The sequence below is a fragment of the Podarcis bocagei genome (genome assembly GCF_964188305.1).
Source record: "Podarcis bocagei genome assembly, chromosome: 7".
NCBI lineage: Eukaryota > Metazoa > Chordata > Lepidosauria > Squamata > Lacertidae > Podarcis > Podarcis bocagei.
The window spans coordinates 28,648,670-28,662,968 of record NC_138132.1 but is presented as its reverse complement, the minus strand read 5'-3'; the positions used below and the strand labels follow the sequence as shown (position 1 = coordinate 28,662,968).

General features: G+C 45.8%; 1 protein-coding gene and 1 long non-coding RNA gene across 3 annotated transcripts in view; both read left to right on the top strand.

The window, feature by feature from the left end:
- Positions 1-14,299, top strand: part of LOC308592566 — a 280,852-nt gene that overhangs the window by 40,604 nt on the left and 225,949 nt on the right. The window lies entirely within an intron of this gene.
- Positions 1-14,299, top strand: part of LDLRAP1 (low density lipoprotein receptor adaptor protein 1) — a 65,683-nt gene that overhangs the window by 39,735 nt on the left and 11,649 nt on the right. For both annotated transcript variants that reach the window (XM_081204085.1, XM_081204086.1), the window contains exons 4-6: positions 2,964-3,078; positions 8,136-8,208; positions 13,913-13,990. In XM_081204085.1, the coding sequence (XP_081060211.1) occupies positions 2,964-3,078; positions 8,136-8,208; positions 13,913-13,990 (266 nt within the window). The remainder of the gene's footprint in view (positions 1-2,963; positions 3,079-8,135; positions 8,209-13,912; positions 13,991-14,299) is intronic.

Below are 14,299 nucleotides of genomic sequence, written 5' to 3'. Positions count from 1 at the left end.
GGGACAAAGGTGAGAGCTGTTTCCTAGTTCTGCTGGATCTCTCAGCGGCGTTTGATACCATCGACCATAGCATCCTTCTGGACCGTCTTGAGGGGCTGGGAGCTGGGGGCACTGTTATACAGTGGTTCCGCTCCTTCCTCCTGGGCCGTGTTCAGAAAGTGGTGGTGGGGGATGAGTGTTCAGACCCTTGGGCCCTCACTTGTGGGGTGCCTCAGGGTTCTGTCCTCTCCCCCATGCTTTTTAACATCTATATGAAGCCGCTGGGAGAGATCATCAGGAGGTTTGGGCTGGGTGTTCATCAGTATGCGGATGACACCCAGCTCTACCTCTCTTTTAAATCAGAACCAGTGAAGGCGGTGAAGGTCCTGTGTGAGTGTCTGGAGGCGGTTGGAGGATGGATGGCGGCTAACAGATTGAGGTTGAATCCTGACAAGACAGAAGTACTGTTTTTGGGGGACAGGAGGCGGGCAGGTGTGGAGGATTCCCTGGTCCTGAATGGGGTAACTGTGCCCCTGAAGGACCAGGTGCGCAGCCTGGGAGTCATTTTGGACTCACAGCTGTCCATGGAGGCACAGGTCAAATCTGTGTCCAGGGCAGCTGTTTACCAGCTCCATCTGGTACGTAGGCTGAGACCCTATCTGCCTGTGGACTGTCTCGCCAGAGTGGTGCATGCTCTGGTTATCTCCCGCTTGGACTACTGCAATGCGCTCTACGTGGGGCTACCTTTGAAGGTGACGCGGAAACTACAATTAATCCAGAATGCGGCAGCTAGACTGGTGACTGGGAGCGGCCGCCGAGACCATATAACACCGGTCTTGAAAGACCTGCATTGGCTCCCAGTACGTTTCCGAGCACAATTCAAAGTGTTGGTGCTGACCTTTAAAGCCCTAAACGGCCTCGGTCCAGTATATCTGAAGGAGCGTCTCCACCCCCATCAGTCTGCCCGGACGCTGAGGTCCAGCACTGAGGGCCTTCTGGCGGTTCCCTCACTGCGAGAAGCAAAGCTACAGGGAACCAGGCAGAGGGCCTTCTCGGTAGTGGCGCCCGCCCTGTGGAACGCCCTTCCAGCAGATGTCAAAGCGATAAACAACTACCTGACATTCAGGAGACATCTTAAGGCAGCCCTGTTCAGGGAAGTTTTTAACGTGTGACATTTTACTGTCTTTTTGGTTTTTATGGAAGCCGCCCAGAGTGGCTGGGGAGGCCCAGCCAGATGGGCGGGGTATAAATAATAAATTATTATTATTATTATTATTATTATTATTATTATTATTATTAGGGCTTTAAAGGCTATTAGCAGCTCTTTAAATTAGGCCCAGAAGCGACTGGTACACAAAAGGTGCTCTGAGCACCTGGTCCCTACAAACAGCTTTGATCTGTGCTAGGATGTCTTCAGAATCTCACACACCCCTACAAACAGCTTTGATCTGTGCTAGGATGTCTTCAGAATCTCACACACCCCGCTCCCGCTCCAGCTTATGTCTCTACATTTGAAAGCCTGCTTCAAGGCCCCTTGCCATCTAAGGTGTGCCAGCTGGGACCTTTTTGGTTGTGCACCCAATGTTTTGGGATGCCCTCTCTGAAGGGGAGGTATCAACTCGATTGCTGCCTGCGTTCTGACAGGCAGTGAAAACCCTTGACTTTTTCTGAAAAGCACCAGCAGATTGATATATACTGCTGCCCACACTGCTGTGCTTTGCTACTGAGAGTTTGGTTTGGTTGGTTTTACTGTTTAATTACGTGTGTGTGTGTGTTTTCCCCTCCCCCCATTGTTTTATTTCTCTGTTGTGTATTTTACACTGTATTAAACAGTACTGCTAATTTCTCCTGTGGGGACTTTTTTGACAGAGGGTAAGGTAGAAACAATTTTAATAAAATTATTATTTAGTGTTTTTACCCCGTCTTCCTTATCAGTCAATCAAAGCTATTTAAGAGTAAAAACACAATCAGGCATGAAAATCAATGCCATCAGAAAACAATGCAAAGCCATAGGGTTGTCTCCAGTGCTAGTCCTACTCAGAGGAGACCCATTTAAATTAATAGACATGACTACTGTAGGTTCCTTAATTCTAATGAGTCTGCTTAAGCAGAACTTAGTTTGGTACAAGAGCACTCTTGTCTCTTGGGGTTTGCTGCAACTCATTCTACAGTTTTAAGACGCCTGCTGTAGATAGACAGACAGACAGAAATGCAAATATATTCATTGTGGGATATAAGTGTAGTAAGGCAGTAAATATGAACAAGTTACACGTGTATATATAGCTTTTAAATTTTGCTGGTCTTATAGCTTTCAATTGTTCTATGTATACTACTTAATGATTTTTTTTGACCAATGGCTTTATAAATTCTTATAAACAAATAAAAATAATTGATAGTCCGTATTTACCGTGTGACAGGTCTGAAAGCTTTCTGTGAAATGTTTCTTTATAAAATGTGGCATGTTCAGGCTCATAAGTCCACAAAAGAGAATTAGAGCTCTTCCTCTTCAGCAGCCTAGCTCTTGGTTTCTAACAAGAAAAGTTTTTCTCCCTTTCCCATGATACAATAACTTGGGCCCATCCACCAAAGTTGAAAGATTCCTGAGAGACAAAAGAAAGACACTTCTTCACACAGCACATAGGCCACATTTATGCCATACATTTAAAACTCTTACTGATGGGCAGGCGGGTGTAGTTAGGGGAAATGGCCTTGTGAGCTAAATTGGACCCCCTGGTAGGCCAGAGGTCCCCTGCAACTGCTTTATCCCATCCTTCACCAACCTGGTGCCCCCCCCCCAAAAAATGCCTTGTACTGCAACTCCCATCAGCCTCAGTCAGTTTGGAGACACTTGTATAAGACCCCTTGCATATGTGGTTTGCCGAATTTTGTGATGTTGGAGGAAGGGAGGCCTGGGTGTAGAGTGCAACCCCCCCTTAAAAAAATAAGAATGTGTATTTAATGTCTTGTTTTGCCAATGTTCACAGGATATCCTACTGCACAGCAGACAAAGTGCATGACAAGGTGTTTGCCTATATTGCACAGAGCCAGCACAATGAGAACCTGGAGTGCCACGCTTTCCTCTGCACCAAACGGAAAATGGTCAGTATTGTGTTTTAATAGCTGGTTGAGCAATGCACACATTTCTCTGCGGTGAGGTGACAAGGGTGGGGTGATGAAAGCACCTCTTGCGGGCACAGCTTGGACAAGGGAGCAGAAGGAACACCAAAGATAATGTAAAACCAGCGGGCTTTCAGATTATGTTTAAGAGTATCCTGGGGTTCCTCAAAAGCTTATCCAAAACCCCCGAGTGTGAAGTTCAGCTGTGGGGTGGATAAGCTTTAAATGCACAATGGCTCACCTGAACCACACTGACAGATTAGTGATGGGTCACTTGGCAGAATCAATAGCATGGTTTGTAGCAGTAGATTGGCACTTGAACCCATAAGGAGAAGAAGACATAACTTTGACAGATGTAAGTCTGACCTATGTCTGCCTATCTGTCTAAATCAGAGATGGATGATGTCATCCTCTCCAGATGCTGGAACTCCCAACTCACACCAGTCCCAGCCAGTATAACCAAATAGCGAGGTATGGTGGGAGTTGTAGTTCAGCACCACATAGGCTGCCCCTGATCTAAACCAATAAAGACATATTAAGGATATTGGACCTAGAGCAAATAAAACTGAAGGTGCCTTCTGTTGTTGTTCCTGGTATCATCAGCATCCCCAAGTCTAAAAGCTGTCAAATTCTGCAACTGTGCTGTGACAGGTGAATCATCAAGAAAAGACTCGGTGCAGATACAAACCCTGCATGTTTGCTAGAGAGGTGGGATGCAAATGCTGAAAATAAGTCAACCTTGCATGTGGTCCTTGCACCTGGTTCCGCATTCATTATGTTCTATTTGGAGAACAGCCGTAGCTGCATGCATGCATGTTTGCATGGAGACAATCTCAGATTCAATCTGTGGCATCTCCAGGCGGCTGGTGGGAGGGGAGAGTTCAGGCCTGGATCTCCCATCCTTTTCTTTCTTTGCTTTTAACCTTAAAGAAAAAACACTCATTGCTTACCAGGTGGCTGAGCACATTTTAAATTACGGGCTAGTGAGACCCTGGCCACCCAGCACCTTAATATTCCCAGAGATGTCTATACAAATATATATATATATAGTATGCGCAAATTTGTGTCATGGGCCCATTAAGCCTTTCAGTTTACTTACTTACCGTATTTTTCCATGTATAATACTAGGTTCCCCCCCCCTAAAAAATAATGTCCAAAATTTGGGGGTGCCTAATACACAGGGGCCATCTCCTTCCATTTTCTTAAATTGGAGTCCCCCAGAATAGGGGGTGTCATATACATGGGGTCGTCTTATAGACGGAACGGTACTTACTTACTTATTTACTGATTGCATTTATATCCCACCTTTTATCTCAAGGAGCTCTAAGTGCCATATGTGGTTCTCCCCCCATCTCGTTTAATCCCCACAACAACCCGGTGCGGGAGGGTAGGCTGAGAGGTGACAGGCCTGGGGTCAACCAGTGAGCTTTGAGGCCGAGTGGGGATTTGAACCCTGGTCTCCCAGGTCCTAGTCTGACACCCTAACCATTGTGCCGCACTGGCTTCTTCAGTGGGTGGGGCGTTTTAATCCCACCTTTTAAAAATACAAATGTATTTTAGATCCTTCTAAATGTGTTTTAGATCCTTCTGTGCTTTGTTTTATGCTGGCTTTAAGGTATATTAGTTATTTGTTGTTGTAAATCGCTTTTAAGTTACATCAGTAAACAAAAGCAACTAATAAGTTCAATAAATAATAATAGTACCTTTCAACACCCCTCTTTGCAGATGGCATTTAATTTCTGTTGCAGAGCCTAGGTGGAGAAAAAGCATTAAAAATGAACCCTCAATGTGGGAGTGCTTACAGAGGAGAACTGGTGGATAGTGGAAGGGTTTGCCCAAGCCCAGGTGCTTTGAACTACAACTCCCAACTGCTGTGCCGGCTGGGGCTGATGGGAGATGTAGTCCAAAGTATCAAGGGGGCACCTGGTTGACAAAGGCTGGGTTAAGCAGGTACCTCCCAGTCTCTGATGCTTCCCTAAAAAATTGCACACCATCACATTTGCCTTATGAAGAAAATCCTCTTAATGACGACTTCAGTCTTCAGTGTCATTTCCTAAATGACCTTGTAAACTTTTGATGCAGAAAGAACAACAAAGTTCTTCTCTCTCTCCCCATGGACAAAAATATGTGACATTATAGAAATATGGAGAAAGGGTGCAGAGACCTTGATTGTATGTCTTAGTTTCCCCATCTCTGTCATATAATTAGTCTATATTTTTAGCGGCTGGGCAATTCTCACCCGTATCTGGGTCTATTAAACTTGATTTGAATGTGACAGCCGAAATTGTAAACAGCTGTGAGGAGCTTCATACTTAATTACCATATTTAAGGAGCGGGTTTTTGTTTTTGTTGTTTGTTCTTCTTTACCCATCATAAGAAGAAGAAGAAGAAATGTTTTCCTCTTCCACCAAAGATATAAATGGCTCAGTCTTTCAAATGAGATTTGGCGCAGATACAAGTTTTGTCCATCTCCTAACTTGCTGCTCCCCTGTGGCAAGTAAAACTTGCCTGCAGGCCACCCTGTCGTAAGATTTGTAAATTGGGAAGGGAGGTGGTAATTCCAAGCTGTTGGTGAGTCCTGGGTCAGGACCAAACATACATGCATATACTGGTTGCCATTTTGTTTCTCGGTCCAGTTCAGGGCCTTCACATTAGTGTTTAAAGCCCTCAGTGACTTTAAGTCCCAAGCGGGTGGCGCTGTGGGTTAAACCACAGAGCCTAGGGCTTGCCAATCAGAAACTTGGCAGTTCAAATCCCCGCAACAAGGTGAGCTCCCATTGTTCGGTCCCTGCTCCTGCCAACCTAGCAGTTCAAAAGCACGTCAAAATGCAAGTAGATAAATAGGTATCGCTCTGGTGGGAAGGTAAACGGCGTTTCCGTGCGCTGCTCTGGTTCGCCAGAAGCGGCTTAGTCATGCTGGCCACATGACCCGGAAGCTGTATGCCGGCTCCCTCGGCCAATAAAGCGAGATGAGCACCGCAACCCCAGAGTCGGTCACGACTGGTCCTAATGGTCAGGGGCCATAGCAGGGCTTTACCTTTACCTTTACCTGTCTGCTTGCCCGCAGACCCTCTGCTGGTTCCTCTCCCCATTCCCACCCCCCTCTGCAAGTTGAAGAGTGATTCTCTGGAGCCCCCTGTACTGGGGATGGGCCTTTTCTGTCAATTTCAGTTTTTCTGAATTGGTTACTTTTCCAATCAGTAGTTCTATTCTCCCCATTTTCACATGAGAAGGTACTATTTTTACCAGCATTTTGCTGCAATTTTCTCCTATTTATATGCTTGTATGCAATTTTCCCTAATGCACATGTTTTTGCAAAGTAATATAGTGCATTTTGTATGTTGTTGTTTCACAGATATCTGCATTTTTATGCACGCCTTGCCCTACCTAGTCTGTGCATTTTTATACACATTGCAGAACACAGAAAAGTGGAGATTTTGAAGGATGGCTGTGTTTACGCTTGTGTATTGCTTCAGGAAAGTGTGAATCAGATAGGTGTGCCATTAAGTGCGAAATGAGTCAGTTTCCTCTTCCAGCGCCATGCCATGCTCACTGTCATCTGAGTGATGGTCACTTTGGACGGCTATCCTCTCTATCTTGTACCCTGTCGTGGGGGTGGCTACCTTATTGGTCCCCTCTCACTTAAGTTGGTGGAGTGAAATTCTTGTGCCAGGGCTGGGGGTATAGATAAGGAAGTGGCTATGGATTGACAGGGTGCAGGATATGGCGCACATGGGCTTCACCCACCCCCATTGCCTGAGGCAGCTTTAGAGGAGCGTCACTGGTTTGGTCACACTGGGCGTGCAGCCTTGGGGACGCTGCAGGGGACACTGTAACTATAATGTAGAATAAAGCACAAGAGGCAGGGGGGCACCAAATTTTGGGGTTGCACAGGGTGCCGCTGAAATTTGAGACCCCAAGGGTTCCCACCCTGTATCTGCACTGGCAGAACAGCTCCACTGACAGTGTGTTCCTCTAATGTGTGCAGCATGTCTGGCCTTCCGCTTGCATAACAGGGCTTCCCTCAAATCCTCTCTCTCTCTCTCTCTCTCTCTCTCTCTCTCTCTCTCTCACACACACACACACACACACACACACACACCAGCTCACAAATTTCAAGTAATGACGGGTGCCTCAGTTGATTAAATGCCGAAGTCTTTATTGTTGGTTTTATTACTGTGGCGTGCACCCACTATCTGTGCTTTCCGGAAACAATTGCATGCATTTTTATTTTGACAAGCTTTTGCAGCAGGGTGCCATTGGCACTTGTTTTGTTTTGTTTAAAATCTGTATTTGGTTGTGTTCGGTAATGCACTTTAAACTATTTTTAGCTGTTTCCAAAAATATATTGTAGATGTTAATTTTAGGGTGCACTCTGCTCTGATAATTTTTCTCGATTTCAGCAGTATAGAAGTTTTGGTATACCGTGTTTCAATCAATGAGATAGCTTCAGCACTGAGAAGCACTTGTGCAGCTACAGTTCCTTTTGATTTTGGTATTTTTAAAGACAGATTTTGTGTAAGGAATCCAGTCCTTCCGTTTCAAGTGCAGGATGAGTCATTAACAACACCCCTCTCTGCATGCGCAAGCATAGAATTTTAGCCCAAGTCCTGCTGCAGCCTGCCATTGCAGAGTCCACACTAGCATGGCTAAACTGGTCTGTAAGCACACGTGTGGTTGAGAAATCCAGATGACCACTTTAGTATGGGCTTGTTCAATCTGGCTGTCAGCCCTCATCTCTCCCCCCACCCCCCAAGAAAAAGTCATTACAGATTGAATATAAGCACCCCCAAACGAGTGTCTGAACTCATTCTCCGAGTTCTGCAGCTGCCTCTCTCCATAACAGTGGGCGCCGCTGCTGGCATCAATATTGAATTAAGTCTTGAATGGTGGCATGGGACTTGTAGAGCCGTAGAATGAGGAACGAGTTCCTGGTTTAACATCTCTCAGCTGCGCGAAACCTCCAAATGATTTAAATCTACATGAAGAACTGTCTATTAATACACCGTTATAATCGCTGTTGTATCTTCTTCTCCCAGGCTCAAGCCGTCACCCTCACAGTTGCTCAGGCGTTCAAAGTAGCATTTGAATTTTGGCAGGCGTCCAAGGAAGGTGAGTGTGGGAACTTACATCTGCCTCTCGCTGCCTTTTCGGCACATCCCAGCCTTCCCTAACCTGATGCTCTCCAGATGTTTTGCTTCCATCATCCCTTACTGTTGGCCATGCTCCCTGGGGCTGATGGGACTTGGAGTCCGACAACATCTGGAGGACACAAGGTTGTAGAAGGCTGATATATCCAGAAAATGTGTAGCTGGTGTATTTTGTGTGTGTGTGTGCACGCGCGCCTTTTGTTGTTGTTGTTTGACTTTTTCCCTAGGAGCAAAATGGTCTTTTTATCCCTTCACTTTTAAAAATCAAACAAACAAAAAACCACCAACCAAGGCTCAGTCAATAAAATTTCAGATTACTCTGCTCGTCTAAGCACATGCCTGTTTATTTATTAAGTTGCTGTTTCACAGCTTTTACGGTATATCCTGCTTGATTGTTAAAAAAAGTGATTTACAAAAGGATAAAACAATGAAATTATCAGTAAAGATCTGTTAAAAACAACCATTTGAAACCTTCAGAAGTAATTGGCATCAGCTAAAAAACACATTAAACTGCACAACAGCATTCTACATATCTGGATAGATTTGCCTAAATAAAAATATTTTCACAATTGGGAACCCCTGAACTAGTGCATTTGAGGACAGGTATTCCTGGTCCCCGTGACGGGGTGAGCTGCCATTTCACAGTCCCTGCTCCTGCCAACCTAGCAGTTCAAAAGCACGTCAAAATGCAAGTAGATAAATAGGTACCACTCCGGCAGGAAGGTAAATGGCGTTTCCGTGCGCTGCTCTGGTTTGCCAGAAGCAGCTTAGTCATGCTGGCCACATGACCTGGAAGCTGTACACCGGCTCCCTCGGCCAATAAAGCGAGATGAACGCCGCAACCCCAGAGTCGTCCGTGACTGGACCTAATGGTCAGGGGTCCCTTTACCTTTACCTATTCCTGGTCTAGGAATTTTGGGTCATGGGTGGCAGATCTCATTTAGCTTCCCAGTACCTCATAGCACTGTCCTGAGGGAACTTTTCAGGGAATTTCACCATGTGCTACCATCTCCTGTGCCTGGGTTTAAAGTCTCATGCCTCCCTACTCATCTGCTGTTACCCAAAGGTCTCTTCTCTTAAATTATACCAGCAATCATCCCCTTCCTTGCTTTTATGCTTAAAATGGCCTCCCAGAACACTGATGCAATGCCACTTCACTCTTCCCTCCTCAAAGCCCACTTCCCCCAAGTATTTTTCTTAACCCCAAGATTTGATCCCTAATGGAAAGAAAGGCGTGAAACAGATGTCTTTCCTGTCAGGCAAGACTCACACATTTTTCTGCTACATCTTTTCTCCTTCACTTCTCTACTGAGATGCATGTCTGTCTTTGCAGCATTGATCTGCATGCATACACACACTCATGCACACGATGCTTCAGGCAGGCTTTTGGTGGAGCTTCTTAACTTTTTTCTCTCAGGCACCCAGCATGTTTAGCTATTTAAATAAGCATTTGTGCCTCTCTCTCTCTCTCTTTTTTAATTTTCAGAACTTTACTATGAAGTTAAAATTATAGCCTGGTAAGAGATTTAGAATAAAAACAGAAAGGAAAAGAATGGAGGGTGGGGGAGAACTTCTACAAAACAAAAACAGCTTTCACAGACATTACCATGTAAAATAAAATACATTTTCAAGGGACTACACTATAAATTAGATGCTACAACAAAAACTAACCTGATACAGAGAGAAGACAAAACAAATGTTATGAGTACCAGATAAAAGCCATATTTCATCGGGACTAGCCATTCCCTTGATTGGCCTGTCATATGAGTAACAAATAGCCACCAAATGGAGACAAAACCCATAGGTTTGGCTGCACCCTGGGATACCCTTTGTTTATGAGTCAGTTTCTCAGAAATAGCAATATACATTACTATATTAAACAAAAAAAGGGAAAAACCCAAGGATTCCTTCCAGCCCTGTGAAATTTGTGTCTCTCTCTTTTTAAATAGAAAAGCCTATTATTTACATATAAGTACATATATAATATTTACACACACACAAACACTACTATGAGGCAGAAATGTTACCATGAGTAACAAAACTGAATTGTTGTTTTATTCATGTGGCATTCATGTTCTGCCCGGACACTGAGGTCCAGCGCCGAGGGTCTTCTGGCGGTTCCCTCACTCCAAGAAGCAAAGTTACAGGGAATCAGGCAGAGGGCCTTCTTGGTAGTGGCGCCCACCCTGTGGAATGCCCTCCCATCAGATGCCAAGGAAATATACAACTATCTGACTTTTAGAAGACATCTGAAGGCAGCCCTGTTTAGGGAAGTTTTTAATGACCGATGTTTTAATGTATTTTTAATCTCTTGTTGGAAGCCGCCCAGAGTGGCTGGGAAAATCCAGCCAGATGGGTGGGGTATAAGTAATAAATTATTATTATTATTATTATTATTATTATTATTATTATTATTATTATTATTACTATTATTATTTATTTAACAGTCACTCTTGAAGGTGACTTTGTGATTGTCACAAGGGCCAGCCAATCAGTGTTCTGCACCATCAGTCTTTCCTTGAAACAGGTGTCAGTAGCTCCGAGCTTCAGTTAACTTTTGAAATGTATGCATCTCTGGCCTACGTACAGTGATACCTCGGGTTACATACGCTTCATGTTACATACGCTTCAGGTTACAGACTCCACTAAGCCAGAAATAGTACCTCGGGTTAAGAACTTTGCATCAGGATGAGAACAGAAATCGTGCTCCGGCGGCAGTGGGAGGCCCCATTAGCTAAAGTGGTGCTTCAGGTTAAGAACAGTTTCAGGTTAAGAACGGACCTCCAGAACAATTAAGTACTTAACCCAGGGTACCACTGTACCTGTAATTGCATTTACTCTCATTCACCCCCATTCTCCTCTATGCTTCTTATAGTCGCCTGACTTGCAGAAACTTATCAAGTGATGCTCCTTCCATCTTCTTCATCTTTCTGCCAGCAGAAGCTTCCCTTGTGCTGATTCCCCTTGTTCGTCCCGCCCTTCTGAGGAGCCTGACAGTTGGCCACACAACCCCTCTGCCTCTCCTCCCTTTGGCTGAAATCTAGTTTGCAAAGGCCGTTTGGGCAGAGGACTGTTTCTGGCTTATGGGAGCCTGTAAAGCACCGGGTATATTGTTAGTGCTGTATAAACTGTATTATATGAACACAGAAAGCTGCCTTAGGATGAGTCATCTAGCTCAGTGCTGCCTGCTCGTACTGGCAGCAGCTCTCCAGGATTAGCTCTCCTTTTATCAGCCCTGTGACCTGAGAGCCTTTCGACTGGAAGCATGGGGATTTGAATCCAGGATCTCCTCCATGCCAAACACTAGCTGGGCCACTGAGCTAGCTCCTACAAAGCCACATTATAATATGCTTCAATGGGGGAATATCTCCCTTTTCTCTCTCTAATAGAAGCACATGGGTGGTTGCCTAGCAACCACCCCGGCCTAAGGATAAGGAGACCTGTGGCTCTCCAGCTGTTGTCCAGCTATTGGTGTCCTTAACCATTAGCCATGCTGGCTGAGGTGGATGGGAGTCCACAAAAACCTGGAGGGTGCTAGAAGGAGCAAGGCGGGTGGTTGCTAGGCAACCTCCGCTCCCAAGTGTTTCCCACCATTCTCATCCATCACCGCCATCTCACGCAGGCTCTGAAGAAATGCTGGGCCTTCCAGTCCTGGCCAGCTGTGTGGTGCCAGTGGAGGATATGTTGATAACTAGAAACCATCTGTCCTTTTGTCAGCGGTGGCCTGGTTAGCGCAGCTGCAAGCAAGATCGGCAGCCTTCCAGGCAGACTGTAGGCTTGATTGGGTGGCCTTCCCAAGTCTTGGGGTCATGCCAGTATGAAAAGGCCCTCCTTGTCGCCTGCACATGTTCAGCAATTTGGCACTGGCAAAAGGTTGGTTGCAGGGAGAGAGATTTTGTTCCCTGGAAACCCCTTTCTCCACTTCGCTGCCCTCCGCACATTTCCATGCCTAAGGTAGACAACAAGCAGTGCCCGTCTGCGCGCCAGGAAGCCCAGACCTCTGCAAATCGAATCTCCCCCTGCCAGACATTTACAACTGCCTCATCCTTGTAAGAGCTCTCTCCGGTATTCAGTTTGCTTTTGGAGGCTGGGGTTAGACCATTGGCATCTGGGAGTTGGGGACTGGTGTACATTATCTCCCTTAATTAGATCTTAATTTATTTTAACTGTGGCCTCATTTGTGTTTTATGTGCTGTTCAGCCACCCTGGCCAAAAGGCAGGATAAAAATATGAATTGAAATAATGCATCTGTAGCTTTCGAGGCCTTGAGATAGCACAGTCAAGCAACATGAATAAGGTCCTAGATTCCAGTCATGTAGGTGCTAAGCCATCTTCGGGACACTTCGTATATGCTATGTAGAGATCCATTTCCATGCAGGAAAGGGCTTGTACTCTGTATCAGTTGAAATGTATTTTTTTTTTCTTATGCCAGGTGATCAAGTGTGCCATTTGTGTTCAGATCACCATCTGCTGCAGCCACCTCCTCACAGCTGCTCTGGACTGCTCATTCTCCCCGCCCCCCTCCTAGTGCTCATTTAATTTCCCCCCAATGCCCTCAAGGTAGGAATGCTCTGGGGCATTGTGGGAAATTAAAATAGCAGTCCCACAATGCCCTGGAGTCAAGCTGTGGCAGGGGCACTGTGGGAAATTTCAGTTGTTGGTGTTCAGAGCATGGGCATAGCCAGGATTTTTGTTGGGGGGGGGCACTTTCGTTGGGGGGGGCAGAGCCGACGTGATTGGTCAGTTAAGTAGTTCTATTGCTTTATTTGATGGGGGCAGCTGCCCCCCCTTGACTACACCCATGGTTCAGAGGACCATTTTTGCAAGGAAAGCTCCCCTCAGGGGCTAGAGCCAGGGGAGGCATTGGTTCAGATAAATGTTTATCATATGCGATTGGAATTCTTAAATCCTTGCGCTGGCTTCCACGGATGTAGCTATGTTATTGAATAACTATATTATTAAATCCAGCCCGCTATTCTTATTATTTCTGTTAGGTACTTCGAGTCTCTCCAGAGAATAAATAAGGCAATAAAGGGTTTTTAAATAATAAAAAAAGTCCTAACAGAGAAAGTCACGCCACTTAAACCTTGGAGCCAAACTCTGCCTCTTGCCAGCCCAGTCAGTGTACTTGAGCTAGAAATTGTGCCTCCGATACTGCCGCTCATTTGCTCTGTCCTTACATTAGGACTGAAGAGGCTGTTGTAAAGCGGGCGGGGGGGGGGGGACCTTTTACAGCCTGGGTAGCTTTCCAAGGGCCCCATCCCAGTGGTGGACGGGGCCAAAGGAGAAAGTGAGCAGAGCAAGAAGAAGCGTAAATTTAACCTTTTGGTACAGTAGGCTACCTTTCTACACACACTCACAAACCCCTCTCTGGCCTCCATCCTGACAAGCAAGCAACATTGTCAGAGCTGAACAACACATTCCGGCCAGACAAAAGCACTTAAGGAGGATGTGAAGCAGGGCCAGTAGGGGGCATGGCCTGGAGAACATCCCAAGAGCCAGATAAAGAGACCTAAAGGGGCCGCATTTGGCCCACAGGCCAGAGGCCCCTCACCCCATTGCATGCAAGGTGTGGAAGCAGCTTTGTGGCTTGTTAGAGAAATCAGCCTTTAAAACTTAGCCACAAACTAAACGGTGTATTTGTCTGTCTTGTGTCCCCACCACAGAAAAGCGGGAAAAGGCCATCTCCGAAGGAGAAAGCACCAGCAGTCCAAGTTTGGATAGTTCTGCCTCATCAAAAGGATGTAAGTGACTAAAGAAACAGATTCTGTTCAAAGGAAATGTGGGGTGAAATTGCCTGCCTTGTGTACCATGCCAGCTCATTGGTCTGTCTTGCCCAGTACCTGCAGCCTCTCGCCAGGGTCTTCAGCTGCTGAGATCCCATACGGCATCTGCTCTGCATGCAGAAGGGCCTAGGCTTAGTGTGGTCAGAATCAAGGATACACTTCCAGAGTTAACACTAGATACATTACGTCTGGTAAATGAGCCACCATAGTTGCTAGAGGACCGGGGAAAATTGTGTCCTGGGCTTTTTAGACTCGTCGGCCCATGTA